General features: G+C 40.8%; 2 protein-coding genes across 4 annotated transcripts; one reads left to right on the forward strand and one right to left on the reverse strand.

Annotated features, from left to right (window-relative positions):
* Positions 1–294: 294 nt before the first annotated feature.
* gfm2 (GTP dependent ribosome recycling factor mitochondrial 2) lies at positions 295–9305 on the forward strand. Its single transcript, XM_030786350.1, has 20 exons — positions 295–377; positions 552–633; positions 794–839; positions 1126–1223; positions 1384–1509; positions 1800–1888; positions 2031–2119; positions 2662–2722; positions 2966–3151; positions 3494–3574; positions 3732–3880; positions 4229–4369; positions 4704–4803; positions 4909–5098; positions 5620–5696; positions 5964–6102; positions 6355–6540; positions 7035–7150; positions 8495–8677; positions 9025–9305. Exons 1-20 carry the CDS (start codon positions 342–344, stop codon positions 9151–9153), a joined length of 2304 nt encoding a protein of 767 aa, XP_030642210.1. The 5' UTR covers positions 295–341; the 3' UTR covers positions 9154–9305.
* A 330-nt stretch (positions 9306–9635) lies between these two features.
* Positions 9636–19921, reverse strand: hexb (hexosaminidase B (beta polypeptide)). Of its 3 annotated transcripts, none has more exons than XM_030786862.1 (14): positions 19618–19921; positions 19124–19272; positions 18174–18239; positions 17233–17279; positions 17006–17116; positions 16250–16351; positions 15793–15925; positions 15371–15551; positions 14775–14861; positions 14575–14647; positions 11394–11574; positions 10590–10680; positions 10358–10462; positions 9636–9972 (listed from the first exon to the last, which is right to left on the reverse strand). In XM_030786862.1, exons 1-14 carry the CDS (start codon positions 19911–19913, stop codon positions 9909–9911), a joined length of 1686 nt encoding a protein of 561 aa, XP_030642722.1. In that variant the 5' UTR covers positions 19914–19921; the 3' UTR covers positions 9636–9908. The 3 variants fall into 3 exon arrangements, with proteins under 3 accessions (XP_030642722.1, XP_030642721.1, XP_030642723.1); XM_030786861.1 differs by lacking the exon at positions 11394–11574 and adding an exon at positions 12903–13083; XM_030786863.1 differs by lacking the exon at positions 11394–11574 and adding an exon at positions 13953–14127.
* Between the last annotated feature and the right edge of the window lie 1166 nt (positions 19922–21087).

Below are 21087 nucleotides of genomic sequence, written 5' to 3' on the forward strand. Positions count from 1 at the left end.
TATTTGGGAGCTGTACGACAACATGTGCGTGCGGTAAAAGTCACTGGATAGAAACATCCTTGAATTGTGTAACATGAGTTGTGTTAATAAATCGGAACATTGTTTTCGTTCATTCGAATGCACGTATTTTTCTCTCTGTCTCATACTGACAAAATGAAATGATGACCCTCTGTATACGTCGCCTTCAGAGAAAGTGAGGTGTACTGCTTACAGTGTAAATATCATATCTCTACGCTAAGAAAGATGTCATTTAATTACATCAAGCTTATCTAATGAACTGTCCTTCAGTCAAAGCTGAATCCGGGTGTTTGTTTTGCTGCTGTACTTTAATGATTTAAGAAATGCGATTTGGCATCACGTTCAGCATCCTTCGAGGGGTAAGTTCAGTTAAATTTAATCAGTGTAGATTTTTTTTGTTTTTAACACTTAAAGGCAACTTCAGATTTCAGTTAGAGGGTGCCGTGAAGAGGGATACTTTTCACAGTTTAGACGAGAAGACCATCGTTTAAGGCTACTTTACGATTCACATAGTGTCTCATCTACGTCACCAGTGCGTCCACTACTGGAAAAATGGAGCGAACTACTGTCACAGATGGAGGTTTCAGTGGAAAAGAGACTACAGCTTTTTGCCAGGTATTTCATAATGATTTTGTATGATAATGAAACGAAAGATTATGAAAGAGCTTGTGTTTTAGAGAAACAAATGACTGACATAAGTTGCATTGTTCTGCTGATTTTGCGACCCTCTTTCTACTGGTGAACAACACAGTTAGATGTTTGTATACTTTTTCAGATGATGTCAAGTCGCCTCGAGCTGTGCTCAATCCAGACATTTCCAAGTGAGTTGTGAGGACACGTTCCTCCTCTTGTTAATTATCGATTAGCTTTAACGATAGCGCTGAGTTCTCAACGATCCCTTCTGTACTGTGCTCTCTTCATCTGTCACCATTTCATTCTTTGAGAAATGCACTGTACTCGCTGTAGCCTAGTTCATTTGTATGTACCAAAATGATATTAAGTTCTGCATGCCCAAGTCTTTCTCTAGCTATGAGGACAAACTATTCTTCATATTGATTTGACTATTTCAAGTCAAATGAAAATGAAAAACCTGTTTTCATTGTGTAGAATTCGGAACATTGGTATCATGGCCCACATTGATGCAGGGAAAACTACAACAACAGAGCGAATGCTTTATTACTCTGGCTATACACGTGCTCTTGGAGGTAAGGCACTGGTTACAAAGACTAATATCTGAAGACTGGGTTCTGTCTTACAGTTATACAGGCAATGTGAGTGTGAGTGTTTGTATATTGCATGTGTAAGTATATATTCTGTATATACATACTTGTGTGTGTGTGTAAAATGTGTACATGTGCTTTATAGATGTAGATGATGGAGACACAGTCACTGACTACATGGCTCAGGAAAGAGAGAGAGGCATCACCATCCAATCAGCTGCTGTCACCTTTGACTGGAGAGAACACAGAATTAACCTCATAGACACACCAGGTACATACACACACTTATACAGCCCTGCATTTCACAAATGCATAGAATCATCCTCCTAAACACACACAACCATTAGACTGTCGGAAACACATACACATAAACACAGCACGGTATCAACTTCATGAAAACACTAAAGATACTTAAACACACACATATGCAAATACACCCCCACATTTATTCATATAACCCTCAGACACACACACACACACAAACACACACAAATATTCTCTGGTGGTCTCAACCACAAATGCACAGACTGTTTTCAGATACATGTACTGTGTGTGTTGTAGGTCATGTAGACTTTACCCTGGAGGTGGAAAGAGCTCTGAGAGTGTTGGATGGAGCAGTAGCAGTGTTTGATGCTTCAGCAGGAGTAGAGGTTGGGACAACATTATTTTAACATTTTCAGTCTAACATTATTAATGTACATCTTCATTATCATCATTACTGTTGGCTCACATTGTGTGTGTGTGTGTGTGTGTGTGTGTGTGTCTGTGTGTGTATACACTATATTTTGACAGGCTCAAACTGTGACAGTTTGGCGACAAGCTGAGAAACATAAAATTCCGTGTGTGTGCTTCTTAAACAAGATGGACAAGCCAGCAGCCAGGTAACACACACATACCCGTACTCCATCCAGGCAGTAACACACACATACCCGTTCTCCATCCAGGCAGTAACACACACATACCCGTACTCCATCCAGGCAGTAACACACACATACCCGTTCTCCATCCTGGCAGTAACACACACATACCCGTACTCCATCCAGGCAGTAACACACACATACCCGTTCTCCATCCAGGCAGTAACACACACATACCCGTACTCCATCCAGGCAGTAACACACACATACCCGTACTCCATCCAGGCAGTAACACACACATACCCGTTCTCCATCCAGGCAGTAACACACACATACCCGTTCTCCATCCAGGCAGTAACACACACATACCCGTTCTCCATCCTGGCAGTAACACGCCAGACCCAGTGCATCAGCCTGAAAAGTTGAATGTTTCATCAAGAACATGGATAAATAGATTACATCTGGATTGTCATTCAGTTTTGAGTATAAAAATGTAAACTTTATTTTATTATAAAGTTTATATCAAATATTAACTCACTGAACTCATTATATGTGTTTCCCCACAGTTTGAGTTATTCTGTTGAGAGCATAAAGGAGAAACTGCGAGCCAACCCAGTCCTCCTTCAGGTAACTGTAGTTTTCTTTTACCCATAAAGCATTTTGTTACACGTATAAGAGCCTATATAAGTGTTTTCTGTTCCATATTGTATGTTAGTAAACTATTGTTATCATTATTACAAGGTTCAGTTATGTTGAGTCTGCATAGTAATATTTCTGATGGTTACAGTAATTGTATATATTTCAGTATGATAATGTAAAACTTAAGCCCTATATTAAATTTGAGAAATGTAACTAGTGATCATTCCTTAGCTTCCCGTTGGCAGCGGCAAAAGCTTCACAGGAGTGGTTGATCTGATCACGAAGCAGCAAATGACGTGGCATGTGAAATCACGAGCGGAAGACGGTCGTGTGTTTGACACCCGACCTCTTGACCCCTCTGATGACCCTGAGCTGTTCAGAGAGGCCAGTGAAGCCAGGGCAGCACTTATAGAGCAGGTACAGGAAACGAGCACCTTTCACCTCGACCTCATCATTTGACCTCAGGGCCTCTGGACATGAGGCTGACTAGTGGGGAGGAACTGGCGTGACATCATTATAAGTGAAGGGAGATTTTAAGGAACTGTTGTGACATCGTTATAGGTGAAGGGGGATTTTAAGGAACTGATGTGACATCATTATAAGTGAAGGGACATTTTAAGGAACTGTTGTGACATCGTTATAGGTGAAGGGGGATTTTAAGGAACTGATGTGACATTGTAATAGATGAAGGGACATTTTAAGGAACTGGTGTGACATCGTGTTTGGTGACCTGCCGTTCTCTGGTCCCTCTGCTGACAGGTGGCTGATTTGGATGATGAGTTTGCAGAGTTGCTGCTGGGAGAATTCAGTGACCACTTTGATGCTGTTCCACCTGGAAAAGTAAGCAATACCACATCTTACAGTGTGCGCGCTTGTGTGTGTGTGTGTGTGTGTGTGTGTGTGTGTGTGCCTGTGGATGTGTCTGTGTGTGTTTAGTAGTTGCCATAGATTTGATGTGGTTACTGCATAAAGGGTTAATGACTGTGTGTGTTTGTAGTTGCAGGAGGCGGTGCGTAGAGTGACGTTATCTCGTAAAGGTGTTCCTGTGCTGTGTGGAAGCGCTTTGAGGAATAAAGGGGTCCAGCCATTACTGGACGCCATCACGGCTTATCTTCCTGCTCCCAGTGAGAGACATCACGACCTGGTGTGAGTTTCACTGAACCTAACACTGATCCCATGTCTTAAACATTATGAGCTGCAGCCAAACGAGAGACCTCAAAACCTTTGTTTGTGTGTGTGTGTGTGTGTGTGTGTGAGAGAGAAAGAGAGACAGAGCTTGTATGTGTGCTGGTTTTTATGCGTAAGTGTTTGTTGTTATGTGTGTATGTGTCATTACTTGAGAATGATGTTATTTTGTGTGGTTTTTTTTAGACCTGTAGGTCATTTCATGTCACTGTGTGTGATTTTGGATGTGTGAGATATTGCCTCTGTTTTCTCTGTGATTCGTGTGTGATTTTGGATGTGTGAGACAATGTCTCTGTTTTCTCTGTGCAGGCGCTGGTATAAGGATGACCTGTGTGCACTGGCGTTTAAGGTGGTCCATGATAAACAAAAGGGTCCTATGGTGTTTGTGAGGATCTACTCTGGCTTAATGAAGCCCCAGACTGCTTTACACAACATTAACAGAGACAAAACGTGTGTCCTTTTTACCAAAACAACACACACACACACACACACACACACATCATGCGCTCCCGTTTTACTCTCGCTTGAGAATATCCAATTTTTGGTCTACAGAGCTTATAATGCTACTGAACTGAGCTCTGTGTCTCCCAGCAGAATTTTTAAGTAGATCTATTTACGTGATGTAATGTCAAATGATAAATTCTGTCATTTAAGTGGCCTTGATGACTTTCCTCTGTGTTGTCTACATTGGTCTAAAAGTTTAATTGGTGTAAAGAACGTTCTGTAGCTCTGAAGTGTTTTTTTTTTTAATTTCTGTGCCTGTGCCGTTTGTGTGGTACAACAGGGAAAGAATGAGTCGACTGCTGCTGCCGTTCGCAGATCATCACGTTGAGATACCATCTCTGACTGCGGGAAATATCGCCCTGACGGTTGGACTCAAACAGGTGCGACATCTTTCCAACACCTTAATCACTCTAACAGTTAAACTCACACAAATGCACATTGTAGTAGTTCTCCCCTCTAACTTTGAGCTGATGCTGTCTTCTCAGACGGTGACAGGCGACACGATTGTGTCGTCCAAAGCCTCAGCAGCTGCAGCAGCACGGCGTGCCCAGAAAGAAGCAAAAACAGCCAGGGCTTCAGGCAAAGAGACAGCCAGTCTGGTGCTGGCAGGGGTGGAGGTGCCTGAACCTGTGTTCTTTTGTTCCATTGAACCGCCATCCATGGCCAAACAAGCAGGTGAGAGAATGAGCGTGAGAGACTTTTGAAGTAGAAAGAAAGAGATCTTGGTTCTCATGGACTACAGCCCAATGAGTTCGGTGGGAGAAACAAACAGGTGGGGGATTGGTACTCTGCTCTTACTATTCTCAGACTGGCCACTAGAGGGCATTGTATTTGTGGATGAACTCCCAACAAGGTATTACAGTAAGTGCTATTTTTGGGTCAGTGGTTATGAACATGCAGTATAAAATCAGAATTGTCCAGAATTGAAAACAACGTTCCTATGAGACAGTTCACATTTTTCTCTGGAACATAATTATGTGGAAGTGACATGGTATTGCTCTGAATGCCACATTCATGGAGCAAAAATACATTCGATATGTTTATGTCTTGATAAAATATAAGGTTACCCTGTGTAGGGTGTACGTTTAATCTTCTCGCTGATATAGGACGTGCACAGAGACAGCAATGGTGTCATTCACTCTTAATCTCCGAGTTGTCCTGTCTGTTGTTGTTAACAGTGTTGTTGTTGTTTGTAGACCTTGAGCATGCATTGACCTGCCTGCAGAGGGAGGACCCCAGTCTAAAAGTTCGAACTGACCCAGATTCAGGGCAGGTAGGTAATGATCTGGAAGGTTCTCCTGACTTCTTTTAATGACATGTTTATGAGATATTAATGAGGTGTTGGCTGGCAAAATAATGTTGTGTGTCAATTGCCAGCAGGTTAGATGAGCTAAAATATCACTTATCTTTTATATATATATATATATTTCTTATATTCATATCTTGATTTATAATCACTTGTAAAACTTTGTCTGTCTTTTCCTTTCTCTACTTCTGTCTCTCATTTCCCCCCATCTCACTCTCCGCCCTCGACTGTCAGATGGTACTGTGTGGGATGGGCGAGCTGCACATTGAGATTATACACGATCGTATCAGGAGAGAATACGGCATCGAGACCCACCTGGGACCCTTACAGGTGGCCTATAGAGAGACCATCCTCCAATCAGCATCCACCACAGGTCAGTTTACAGCCAATCAGAGCTCACTATTAAAACTCTATTTCATTACAACATTGTTTTCCAGATTTTGAAGTAACGATGGTAAATATTCAGCAGTCTAAATTTTGATAAAAATCACTTTTGAAGAAAAATTCCTTGAATTGTTTACTGTACGCCATATGTTGTACAACAGGTTTTGTCTTAAAATGATGTTGTTTCTCATATTGTAGAGTTGGTTTTCAGTTTATTTAATTCTTTATGTGGTTATCACAGACACCCTAGATCGTACACTGGGTGAAAGAAGGCACATTGTTACTGTGGAGTTAACTGTGATGCCATTGGTGGAATCTGCTGCTGGTACTTCCTGTGACATTGCTTATGAGGAGGAAGTGGAGGGCCACCTTTCTGCTGATGTCAAAGAGGCAGTGGATAATGGTGTACAGAGCTCTTATCTCCAAGGTAACTGAGACAGACAACGCCCCCTAAAAGCTCTGCCTTGTTCATCATGGCAACAAGAAGATCGTTGGCCAGTGACCACTCACACAGTTTGACCTCACCAGAATAAACAGACTTTAAAAGGAGCTGTCAGGTTATGTGGGATCTTCTCAATCACAAGAAATAAGGACAAACAGCCTTAATTAGCCTCTTAATTTGAGGTAGAAGAGGAAAGCTCAGGTGTCGTTAACAATAATCAGGACCCTGAATTCTGCAGTGATACAGGCAGATGATTGTTGAGACCCGGGCTGTCTGCATTACTCAGCAAAACTTAACACTAGCAACCAGACCTCATTTTTATGGTCTCAAGAGTTATTCCAGCTTCCGAAGTGTTTGAATACACTCCTATAGCATTACTGTCCCCATACACTGTCACACCCATATGAAGTGTCTGACAGTTTTGACTTAGTTTGCTCCGTACTGACTCTGCCAAATGTAAATATTATTTTTCTCTCTAGGCCCTGTGTTGGGTTATCCTGTACAGGGTGTGAGCACTCTGATCCACAGTGTGAGGATGGAACCTGGAACATCACTGGCTATGGTCTCTGCCTGTGTCAGTCGCTGCATGCTCAAGGTATTTCACTGGTTCTCTCTGTCTCTCCAGTCCTTTCCCTCCCTCCCTCCCTCCCTGTCTGTCTGTCTATCTGTTCTTTCTCTGCCGGTCCTCCTAAGTCTTCACGCTGTAAAACAGATGATAGAGGTAATAAGGACACAGGACTTAAATGTGTGTGTAAATCAATACTCTCGTTTTGATGACCTATCTCAGGTTTGATGAAGTTGTACTGTGTGTGTGTGTGTGTGTGTGTGTGTGTGTGTGTGAACAGGCTCTGAAGCAGGCAGACATTTGATGAAACTGTACTGTGTGTGTGTGAACAGGCTCTGAAGCAGACAGACACTTAATAAAGCTATGCTGTGTGTGTGTGAACAGGATCTGAAGCAGGCAGACATTTGATGAAGCTGTACTGTGTGTGTGTGAACAGGCTCTGAAGCAGACAGACATTTGATGAAGCTGTACTGTGTGTGTGTGAACAGGCTCTGAAGCAGACAGACATTTGATGAAGCTGTACTGTGTGTGTGTTAACAGGCTCTGAAGCAGACAGACATTTGATGAAGCTGTACTGTGTGTGTGAACAGGCTCTGAAGCAGGCAGACATTTGATGAAGCTGTACTGTGTGTGTGTGAACAGGCTCTGAAGCAGACAGACATTTTATGAAGCTGTACTGTGTGTGTGTTAACAGGCTCCGAAGCAGACAGACATTTGATGAAGCTGTACTGTGTGTGTGTGAACAGGCTCTGAAGCAGGCAGACATTTGATGAAGCTGTACTGTGTGTGTGTGAACAGGCTCTGAAGCAGACAGACATTTGATGAAGCTGTACTGTGTGTGTGTTAACAGGCTCTGAAGCAGGCAGACATTTGATGAAGCTGTACTGTGTGTGTGTGAACAGGCTCTGAAGCAGGCAGACATTTGATGAAGCTGTACTGTGTGTGTGTGAACAGGCTCTGAAGCAGACAGACATTTGATGAAGCTGTACTGTGTGTGTGTTAACAGGCTCTGAAGCAGACAGACATTTGATGAAGCTGTATTATATGTGTGTGAACAGGCTCTGAAGCAGGCAGACATTTGATGAAGCTGTACTGTGTGTGTGTCATTTGATGAAACTGCTGTCTGTTTGTGAACAAGCTCTGAAGCAGACAGACATTTGATGAAGCTGTACTTTGTGTGTGAACAGGCTCTGAAGCAGACAGACATTTGATGAAGCTGTACCGTGTGTGTGTTAACAGTCTCTGAAGCAGACAGACATCTGATGAAGCTGTACTGTGTGTGTGTGAACAGGCTCTGAAGCAGGCAGACATTTGATGAAACTGTACTCTGTGTGTGTGTCATTCGATGAAACTGTACTGTCTGTTTGTGAACAGGCTCTGAAGCAGGCAGGGGGGCAGGTGTTGGAACCTGTTATGTCAGCAGAGGTCACTGTAGGGGAGGAACATCTGAGTACTGTTCTGGCTGATCTCGCCCAACGACGCGGCGCTGTACGAGACATACAGAGTCGTCATGACAACAAGGTCCTCATAGCAACCGTACCTTTGGCAGAGATGATGGTGAGCTGATACTTTGTTTGGGAGAGAGTATGAAAGTGTATGAGTGCATGAGAGGTGTGTATGAAACTGTACGAGTTGAGAGAATGAGTTATTAAACTGTGTTTGTGAAAGAGAGTGTGAAATTGTAATTGTCTGTTGAACCTATGTTTGACTCTTGTGTGTGTGTGTGTGTGTGTGTGTGTGAGAGAGAGAGAAAGGGAGTGAAAGAGTGTTTAACTGTGTGTATGCACACCTCTGTTTATAATCTGACATCTGACATTTAGCTGTCTTGTAACCCTTACAGAAGAAGTATTTATAGTTTCCCGATTTGATGACTAATGCAGGTATATGTATGTGTCTTTTCACAGGGTTACTCCACTGTGCTGCGAACTTTGACCTCAGGAAATGCCACATTCTCCCTCCAGCTGTCCAGCTACGAGGCCATGAACCCTCAGGACCAGAATGCACTGCTAAACAAGATGGCAGGACTCACTTAATATCATGTTTCCCACATACACGTGATTGGTCAGATCACAGACTCAGATGCCTGTGGTCTGTTCAATAACTGAAAACGTCTGGACCATTAAAGATGTGCTGCAGACAGTTAAACACATGTTCTTTTTTTTTCTGAAATGTAACTAAATCTAAGTGTTTCCCAGCTGCAGGCTCTCTGAAAATGGTATTTAAAGAATGTGTATTACTGGACTAAACTGTTTATGAATATAAATGGAGGACAGTTATGACTATAAATGGTTGACAGATATAAAAATAAGCCCAGCGGACCTGTCTTGATCGGGCTGTACTTGTAATAAATTGTTGTGGAGAGATTAAAGATATGTGGCTTACACTGCTGCTTTGGTCAGAACCGAACTGAGGTTATTCAGAGGACATATCTGATACAAAATATTCTATGACATGTTGTACCTGAATGTGTGACCTTCACATCAATCAAATTCAAACGTGTTTAAAATCTTAACAGCCACTTTTGTGAACTTTATTTATACAAACATTTATCTATATCAAATGATCATTCCAAAACCTAAAAAAAAAAAAAAGACAACATTTGTGGACTTCAGAAAGCTGGTGTATGAATTTTAAAAGAATAACTTCAGGTTCAGATTTTTGCACACAGCACAGGTGATAGAGAGAAAGAGAATACTATGCGTGAGATGAAGGTAATCTCTGACTGGTGTTGAAACTTTGATTATCTTGTGTGTTTCCCTTTGTTCTTTTAGTGCTTCTCTAATGGTCATCACAGGCCTTTGTACTCGTGACGACAGTACCCCACAAACAGGGGCTCAGCTGGAATCCCTCGCCTAGAGAGAGAGAGAGAGAGAGAGAGAGAGAGAGAGAGAGAAGTGGAGGTATAATACACAAAGGCACAAAGGTTAAAGCATGATCTGTGAGGAAAGGTCAACGAAAAGATACTAGCATTCAAATTTATATTAAAATTTATGGGGGTTTTTTTGGTTATGAGTAAACAGGCTGCCTGTGTTTACATGAAACTAAAGTCTGTGTCCAGTATAAACTGCTCATTCATTCAGCCATTCTGAGCTGTGTTTAATGTGAATTACTAGATGTCTTTTTGATACCCTCGCTTTGAATCAATGAATCATTTGATCGTTTTGAACTGTGAACTGTTTCAAGGGTTTGTGTTGTGCTCAGTTTGAATCAGTGAATCAGTTGTAGAGTTTGACTCACTGAACCATGCGGCAGCGGTGTTGGGCCAGACGACCGTAGGCATTGCCAATGTCTTTTACGTCCTTGTCGCTCCACAATCTCTCTGCCACAGCACTGGCTCTTGGCCTGAAGGCGAGAACACACGCAGAACGAAACACTCGTCAAACGTAGTATGGTAAAATGGCAAAGGAAAAGTCAGTGGTAAACTATTGGCTCAGCTGCTACTCTAATTTGCCTCTTTACTGTGTCGTACCATAGTCGAGGAGTGAGGTTAGTGGCATCCACATACTCTCCCCAGAGACAAGCTTCTCCACCAATCACAAGCTTCTTCTGCTCCTCTGTGCCTAAGGTCAAGATGAAGGACAAGTGATACATTAGTTAGCCCTTTCTTAAGATGGAGGACATCACAGTTTAAACAGCATGTCATATGGATCTATATTTATGGCCTAGTTATGAGCAACATGGGAGCAATAAAGATGTACCATGCAGATTTTTAATAACTGTATCTCTTTCACTCAGGTGTAACATTTTCTGGGTCATAATTAAATGAAAGAGAGCAGATGGGGAGTTCTTATTCCTCACAGAGATACTGGACTAACACATAAACACTGCATGTTAAAACCTTCCCCTTCAGAAAACGGGGAATTATGAAGCACCTGATACACACTGACCTAGTGCATGTGTTAAATGACTTTGCTTTTAGACTTTGCAATGAAAGAGACAGTGTAGCCATACACATGTTTACAACGCAAAGGATCTAAACATGTCTGTGATCGTGTTAAGTATTGTTATCGTAAGAACACAAAAATTTAAGGACAAAACATTGTAAACATTTCCTTAAAGACACAACTTCTTAACTTCTCCACCATTAAGTTTAAAAGCTTAATATCCCTCTTGAACCAACAGTTGTAATTCTCAACACCAGCAGTGAGAGAGGCTAAACAATAACTGTCCGAACGAACGCACACTTAATTTCCTGCGTCTTCTTTGCCTCGAACACAATTTTCAGACAACTTTACAGAAACTCCTCAGACAAAGCTGCCGTACGCTCACACACCGTTGAAGCTGTGTGGGTCGGCAGTGTAAATGCCATGCCAGTCTTGGCCGTAGCTGATTCGGTTGAGGTACCAGGGCGTTGAGAGGAGAGCGTGGAAACCCGCCCCGGTCACTCGCGCCATCTCAGTCTCATACTGATCTTTACTGCCCTTCCACACGTGGATCTGTGTGTCCAGTCTCAGCTACACACACACACACACACAAACACAGACACACACATACACTAGCATTCACAAACGCATTCACATTCACAGACCAACAGGTCGGAACCTCCACATCGCACTGAGCTTCTTAGGATGACGTTCAAGATGCAAAACAGCTTTAGAACGGAAAGAGAAGCCAGTTTATCAATGTTAGATATCATCTTCTCCATGACCAAAGGTGCAATCATATATTGCACCACATAATCTGGAATAAAAGTCTGGTGAATAAAAAAGGTTTTTATATTAAATGTGTCAGAGAGTTTTTTGATCTTGAACGCACCTCAGAATCTTGCCCCAAAGCCACGCCCCATGGTTAGTCATGCAGAGAGACTGATGTGCTGAGAGCAGCAGGTAAGACAGCGTCATTAGCTTAGGAAGTGTTGAGATGATGCCATCTTTACCGTTTTATTTTCAATCTCTTAAACCGTTTGTTTTGGGGGTTTTTTTTGTGTGTGTGTGTGGATTTATTCATGATTGACCCTAAAGTTTACATGTACCCAAACCATTAGAAACAGAAAGGCTTCCTAAAACATCACTTGTCCTTGTGTTTCAATGTGTTTCATTGTCTTTTTTAAGCATTCACAGGTGCTAGTAATTTGCAATCAGATTGTGCGTAGTACAATCTGAGAATAATTTGATTTGTCTAAATGGCACTGAATGTGACATCACATCAATTATGATGTAATTCAATTTTGATTCATCACAAAATGTTGAAGTTAATTGGGGCCAATAATCAAATGTGAATATTCATGTAATGTCTGTGTGTACGCGGGAGTAGACTCAAGTCAAAGGTCACGTGTCTTCTAACTTCTAAGGATGCTGTGTAAAGGCAAAGACTGTGTTAGCCCTGAGTCTCCTAATGCTTTTCCAACAACAGGACCTGTCTTCCAGAAAATGAAATGAAACACAACAGAGAACAGCAGAACATAAAAACACGTGCAAACTTGCACATCAGTGTGCACACACACAGCCACAAACTAGACCATGACAAAGACTATGCCGCTAAAACGTCTTGTTAAACGCAACCAAAGTATTAATACGTCCACAAAACCAACAACCGCACAATAGCTCGAAACACTGACCCAGGTCACAGGAACCAAACCCCATGAGCTCAGCTATTGAGTTTATAAACCAGAACACAAGGCTTTTCAAAAGATCAAGGCTTGTCTTTCTTTTCCACCATTTTAGTTTTCACTGAGCAGAGATACATGTTTGCGATTTGAACCTCTTCGGCACAAAATAACTTCTTCAGATTAAAATTAAATTAAGATTACATTGCTTTAGATTAAGCAAACACACACACACACCATTGAAACTCTGAGGGTCAGCAGTGTAAATGTCATGCCAGTCTTGTCCATAGCTGATGTAGTTGAGGTACCAGGGTGTTGATAGGAGAGCATGGAAACCTGCCGCGGTCACACGGGCCGTCTCAGTCTCGTACTGAGCCTTATTGCCCATCCACACATGGATCAGTGTGTCCAATTTCAGCTACGCACACACACATACAGACAGACAAATGTCCATACATACAGTCATGTACCCAAACAAACTAATTGCCCGTCAATATTCTTGGACAACATTCAAGATATGAAACGACCCCGGCAACTAAACAAACCGTCAAAATGATAAAACTCTCACAAGTTTTCTCTGAACCAAAACTAGGATTTATACATAATTTTCTTCATTGCCAATAATAATTTAACACAGAAGATAAATTTGTCAAAAAAAGTTTTGCTGGAATACCTCCAGATGTATAACAGAACAGTTTGGGTCTTGAATGCACCCCAAAAATTAGACCCCCAAAAATATCCACCATGCAGAGTCATGCAGAGAAAGCGATCCCATGCTAAAAGTGCTGTGAACTAATGAAGCCTTTGGCAGAGATTTTTAATAAGCCATGCGTAATCATTTAGTAATATCGAGAATCTGAAACTGACGTTTATTACACAGTAATGGTAATATAACACCGTGACAAATGATTATAGTTAACAATCTTCATAAATAATTGCATTGCTAATGAGGCCTTAGTCTACAATTTCTCACATTTAAGTTACAACCAGTTTTCAACACGTGGCCCAGCTAAACATCAGAGGAATCAAACAAGACTAAGGTCTAAATCATTAGAGCATCAAACTGAGCAGACCAAAGATCAACTGAAATTTTCTTTAATCTAACAACTCCACACAATATGCTGTCATCCCTGTATTTCCTAATGAATGCAAGCCAAAGAGTGAAGTAATGATTACCAGGGAGCGGGGGTGGGGGTGACACACACTACTAAAACATCTTTTTGCTCCCATGTTGACAGTCGACCAACCTAACTGACGTGAAGGCAGCTTACAAGTGGGAAAACTAACCCTTAAAATTGAGTGGTTCAACCTTGTAGTATTTCTGCCAGTCTTGGCCGTAGCTAATGTAGTCCAGGTACCATGGGGCGGAGATAATAGTAGTGAAGCCTGCTCGTGTCACATTTTGAAGCTCATCCTCAAACTGGCTTCCCTTCCAGACTTCCACCACCGTGTCTTCCTTCAACTGAAACGAGCACACAGCTAATTGGCTGCCTGATTCGGCCAATTAAAACATTCGTAGGAAGCCCAAATGACAATTTTTTTGCAGAGTCAGCTGAGGCATCTGAAGATGTTAGCATAGGCGTATTTTAGATTAGTGTTCTAGAGAAGTGTTCTAGATCAGAGCAGAGTGAGAATTTGGAATTTTGAGATGTTAGCAACTAAAATGCAGAGGGCATTAGCGAAGCTGCATGCGTATTCCCACACAAATCAGCCAGAGTAAAAAGAGTTGGGCAAGCACTCTCTGTAATGCACTCAATTCTTCATTATAAAATGTTTCTCCACCCTCTGAAAATTCAAACACTTTTGACCAAAAAACAGCAAAAAAGATGCCCAAGAATTTTATATCACTTCATATTAGTGTTTTTGCCCAACCTCTTTTTAATTAGTGTTGAAAAGCCTACTTGTTTACCTTCACTCCATTGTCAAAGACCTCCTGCCAGATCATGTAACCTTTATTGGTGGAAGACACAATGTCCAGGAGCCTGCCAACAAGAATAACAAGTCGCATAATAACAAAGTTGCTTCACTGGTGGGTGGTATAGATATTTGTACTAAACTCAGCTACAACTGATTTGTAATGTGTTTTGTGCTCAGTGATGGATCTCTCACCGCTGGATGTAGTAGGATTCCAATTTGCTGTAATCGTGGCCAAAACCGTGCTCCTCCATGAACTTCTGAATGTCTGGGTTGGATTTCCTACATATGAAAAAAAAAAAAAAGAGAGAGCACGGATTTAAACTGGGTCTTAACTGGATTTGAAAGTGATTTTTCAGATGTTCTGCAAGGTCTGTGTCATGGGAGAGTCACACTGTGTTTAACTTAATCAGTCAAAGGTAAATACTGCTGTGATTACAAGAATTATTCAAACAGCTGACTACACTTTTTAAGAAAAAAAATATTAGCAGAGTAGAAATGCTTTGAATGACATGTCATTAAAATGCAGATGTAATTTAAATGAAAATGAATAAGAATGAAGATTCTTAAATGTCATTTAAGAATCACTATTGTCTCTGACTATTCTCGTTCTCTAGTCTCTGTGAAGGTAGCTTAAATGTTTCTGGTGTTTCAACAAGATCTTCTAGAGCCATAAATGTACTGTGTTCCAAATTCTAGAATTGTAAAAATTCTGCTGGTTCAAAGTTCTTAGGTGTTGTGACTTTAGGTGTGGTGTTAGGAGACACTAGGCACAGGTGTTAATTACTCACCAGCAAGAAAAATCGACCTCATCTCCACCCAGATGGACGTACGCATCAGGGAACATGGTGCTGACCTCCTTAAAGAAGCGTCCCATGAACTCATACGTGGTGTTAAGGATGGGGTTTACGGGACCGAAGGTACCAGATGGGCTAGAACCTGAATAACATGGAGTCAAAAGGTCCTTCTGACCTACGGAGTGAGAGAGAGAGCGAGAGACAGAAGGAGATTATTATGTAAATCAGTTCATCAGAAATACCCATGTAATATGCCATTTACTGTCTTAATTAAAAAGTGAAAAAACACAATTCAATTTTGGCCAAAAATTACTGCAGATTTAATTACACTGTAATTGACTCTGCTGAATACAAACTATTCAGCTGAAATCTTCAGAAAATTCCATTATGTGTAACATGTATGGCCCTGTACTGACCTTTGCCCCATGACTGTGTGTGTCCTGGAGTGTCAAACTCAGGTATGACCCTAATTCCCCTCATGCGAGCGAACTCGATGACCATCTTCACATCTGCTGGTGTGTACACGTGTGTGTATGGGTGGAAGGCTCCCTGTCATTCAAAGAACACAACAACCTGATCAACACACTGATTAATAATCAATATATCACTGTTCAATATACGGTGCAAGTTCAGATGATAAATCTGTAATAGAGACAGCGCATAAAACAGCCATATGGCAATACTGGAACAATATTAGAAATTGTCACTCCTTTTATGACATGCACAGATGGACTGAAAGGAGTTTGAAAAGAATAGCAATTAGCATGTTTATTCACACAACCAACTGAGCCTACACCAAGCAGATGGAGAGAAGTGCCAGGAAACTTTTGAACCTTTTTGACCCTATAGGGTCGTTTCTATATACACTCTCACCTTCTGACTGAGTTCAGGGAATGTGCGGCTGAAGTAGGGGAAGGACGGATCATCCACAATATGCCAGTGAAAAACGTTGTACTTGTTCATTGCCATGGCTTCCTGTTTACAGAAAGGATGAGGATCATTTTTGACATCAATATAATTCGATTTAGTCACACCATTTAAATAACTGAATACATACAAGCATACATACAAAATATGTGTAGCTGAAAGCAGGACTCACTGAGGCAGGGGAGATGTTGAGAATGTGCCATCATTAAAAATCAAAAAGAGGCTAATCCCATTGATGACACAACAGTGAATATAAATGAAGATACACAGCTCTGTAGAGCTACAGTCTGAAGCTGACTGTTTCTGAAGGAATACTTGTGTTGTTATGATACTTATTCTGGTTTTTAAGAAATGGAATGACTTATGACATGTCATTAACATTGTCATCCACCAAAAGAATTATTTTCTTAAGCGACAGAAAATATCTTTACTTCTTTCTGTTTGTTTTTAGTGGTACAGGCACATGACGGATCTGGCTTTTCCTGTCTTGTGACTTTTTGGGAGGAGCTGCACTTCTAACGAAACTTTCTGCACAAACAATATTCCCCTTTTCCCCATTGTTCTCTGCTGGATAAAAGGCAAACACTTATTATAAAACTAATAAAGAGCCACACAGGTTTTTGGCTCTTCATGCCTCTCTAATTAGGTTTTTGGCTCCTCTTGTCTCTCTGATTCCAATTCCTTTGAGTGGGCTGGACTCACCAGATTGGCTAGGATGACTCTGAGTGGCAGATAATGGCGAGAAGTGTCCAATAAAATCCCTCGATGAGCGAAACGAGGAAAGTCCACAATGCTTGTCTTATTGATAATGTTCTGTTAAACAGACATAAAATAAAATAGGACAATTATCCAATATTAGCAATAACCCGGTTGCACTCAGAACAGTAATTACTCCAAACACTGTTTAGAGGATATAAAACCAAACTTACGACGCCATAGTCATCTTCATATACCAACTGGCTGAAAGTCTCCAAACCTAGTCACAACAACGAGTTATGATTAAAACAACAGATTCAGGGTTCACAGCAGGAGTAATCCAGGTTACAGACAGATGGACTGGCACAGAGATTAGATTATGTGAGAAAACAGACTCTGGTCATATGGTCTGGTTGATCAGTGACACAGAAAACACTGCAATAAAAGCAGCTAAGGAACTCTTTGGAACTATTTACAACATGGTAGAGCATGACAATCATGACAAACTTGCACATACATGCAATTTTCACAGACACAGTCTTCATGAGATCTAGATCACACCAGCACTGTAAAATAATCACCTGTTTCCTTATGTCTCTCTGGGAGACTTTGGACCAGAGAGGAATGGCTTAACACACAAGGGAAATGACTCTGATGTATTTTATGAAGACATTCATAACTGCATAACATTTACATTAACCAAATGTTGTCCACAAAGGTACTATCTTTGTTTTCACTGAGCTACTCAGAAAGTTTCACCATCTCCATATACACACACACTATACACACTCACCCATGGGATATACACACTTCAACTTTAACCTTAACCTTAATAGGGCTTGTTTATCATTGACTTTACTGTTATTGCTCACCCCTGCTAAAAAAAAAACACAACAAAAAACACTACGCCCCTGATTGTTACAGTATCTGTAATATTTTCACTCACAAAAGAGGGTTATCTTTTCAACAAGGAGAATGAGACAGTCTTATGGAAAGAGAGCATGGGTTATAGTGTTGTGTAATAGCACTACAAAACAGTTAGTAATGTTAGCCTTTGCAGTAGTTCACGTTCAAGCCTATTTTGACCAAATGGATATTCTCGATGCACCAGAATTTAAAGAAAACGTAAGACCATATAAAGCTTGTGTTTGTACAGTGGAGATGTGGCGCTTACCTCTCAGAGCTCCCCAGACATTGGACGCTTTCAGTACAGCGCTGGGCTGGTCCACAGAGAGCTCGTCTGCAGTGTAGAACAACAACAGGAGGGTTATTTATTACGACTAACTGTCCTAGGATCAGTCTACAAAGCCACAAAAAGAGTAATCTCTGTAACTCTGACAGAGTTGTGTCTGATCCTGAGTCAGACATACAGTCGACAAATGGAAGGTAATCATCGGGCTGTCTGTTGACAAAAGCAGTCTGACTCGGAGAGAGGACAGATCTTAAGCAGGGAAACCCAGTTCGGAGGGCCAGTATCCTATTGGTTTCCACACTCACCACATAGTTAAGAAGCTGATTTTACCCTAGGAACATTTGCTCTCTTAAGCAACTCCTTCCTGGATCTCTACACCCTTACAGGACCTCTAAGGTCATGATTTGTTCACCCTGGTCATGAGAAACTGAAAATATTTTTCTATGCTCTTCTGATTAAACTATAATATAGCATCAACAGTACACATGAATGATGTTGTATTTGTCTTGCTATGTCTATGTTTACGGTGATACTGTATAACTTTGTTCAATCACAGAACAAACAATGCTCATTTCAACTCTGTGCTCCCCAAAACTAACAGAATGTTTAGTTGCTAGACAAGCATGACAAAGAACTGCTAAATGCTTCCTCAACCTTAAGTTATCTCAACTAATTTTTATAATTGAGGCTACAGAGAACTTCAAAATGGGTTAAAAGGAATCACTGAAAAGGTTTCTACAATGAGGTTACATAGTTGAAAAGTCAAACACAGAAGCAGATGTCATGTATTGGATTAAACAGTGAACCCAGGTAATCCCCACTTCTTCTATGAGATTACCGATTACATTGAACAGATTACGCGCATGATCGCTCCGTGGCGCCCTAACAAAAAAGGCGAAAATGAAGAACACGGAAATTCAGAGATAACTCACATGACTCGTCTGATTTCAGACTGGGATAACCGTCACACTCCGGGTCAGCTGATGTGATCCAAACTTGAAGCTCCGTTAATTCTGAGCTAAAGACCTTCTTTCGGGGTTTTGCTTCATTTTTTACGCTGCCGAACATATACTCAAAATACCTGCAAATCCGAATAGGATTTCTGGAGATTAGCCTGGTTTAGATGTTAACGAGGAGACAATGCATTGCTTATGAAAGAGTGAACTAGCAAAGCAGACAGAGAAAACGAAATGTCATAACATAACATAACATAACATAACATAACATAACATTTATTTCTGACTGTTCAGCAAGCGACACTGCAACAATGACGACTAGAAACACTTCCTGAAAACCTATACACAAAGTATTGCATGCCTATGTATTTGGACAAAGGCTATACGCCGCTGTCAGCACGGTCTTTATCTATAGCGAAAACAAAGCCACAGCTAAAGCCACCGGTTTAGGTAAATGAAACCTTGTTTACCTGCGAAATGCATTTTGCAGAAGGTTGCACCCTGGGCCGGCCGAGGACTCTTTGGCGTGACTTATTTGGAAAGAAGACGCGCTGAGTTTGAAAGCAACTGCTGATATCTGGATTTTCTGTGGCAGAGGCCACAAGGAGATGGGATCTGAATCACTCAGTCTCCCGTCATAGTTCCCATCATCTTGCCATCCGCTACAAACAATAACAACCAGCAAGAAAACCGCACAGTTCAGCAGTAGTCCCATGATATTTACTCTACGACTACTTTCTTCCTCAGTCAGCTGATTTCGGTCCATGTATGAGATGTAATAGAGAAGTAGGCGGTGATGGGCGTTATTACGGATGCCTACAAGTGTCAAACTAGGTAACAATTAATCGTACTTACCCAGACTGAAAATAAAGGACTTCAGAGGTGGAATATCAGTCAAGAGTGTCTTGAAATGAATAAGTTATATATTACCATATATTATGCTATATTTCTTATTTTCAATTATATAGGCTAATGTTATTTTCATATTATTATGCATTATAGATTTCACATCATATGTCTTATGATATCTGTAGAGAAAATATTGCTTAAGGGAGTTAATATGAAAAACAGAACGCTTTGTGGGAGTGCATTTCTTCTGATTTCGACCACCCATATTTCTCTGTCACGGACAATATTTAAAAATACAAACACAATATCTCAACTTTTTTGCACGTTTCCATCTGTTGCCTCCATTCTATTTGTCACCTCTAGATGGCGATAAAACTTTTATTATGTGAAAATAAATGTGTGACAAGCGCCCTATTCCATTTTTAAGAATCTATCTATCTATCTATCTATCTATCTATTTATCTATCTATGAATGATACAGGCCTTGGGTTTAGGCATTGGCACCATTGATGATATTATTGTTTGGTGATCATCATCATCATCATTATCATCAACAACAACAACAACAATAACGATGATGATTATAATAATAATGATAATAATTAATAATAATAAGAGTATAACTAGAAGTAACGTCCTTGATTACACATTAATTCAGTCATTGACCTCCGCGCCTTTAATAACCAGAGCAAAGGAGGAAATGTAGGAATGAGAGGTAACATTGTAATAATTGAGTACACGATTCTGGACATCCTTATAAATTGCTGAGAACATAATTTTAACGGAGAAAGTGGCTCTGGTTTTTCTTCAACGTTGATAACATTTAGCCTACTGCACAGCCTATAGGTAGATGAATTAGTATTAGTATATTGCAGTGGTTTTTGGAGTTGTGACAGTGAAAAGGATGAAGATGCAAGCTATTCTTATGAGAAGCGACACAATTATTTCGTATTCAGCAGAAGTAGCATGTAAATTTCCTGTACCTAGTTGCTCAGAAGTAATTTTGTGATATGAAAAATGCTGCACACACTCGGTGTTTGAGGTAAGTTGAACATCAGCCTCACTGGAAAACAGACTTCTGACAAATTTTT

The sequence above is a fragment of the Chanos chanos genome, chromosome 10 (genome assembly GCF_902362185.1).
Source record: "Chanos chanos chromosome 10, fChaCha1.1, whole genome shotgun sequence".
Lineage (NCBI taxonomy): Eukaryota > Metazoa > Chordata > Actinopteri > Gonorynchiformes > Chanidae > Chanos > Chanos chanos.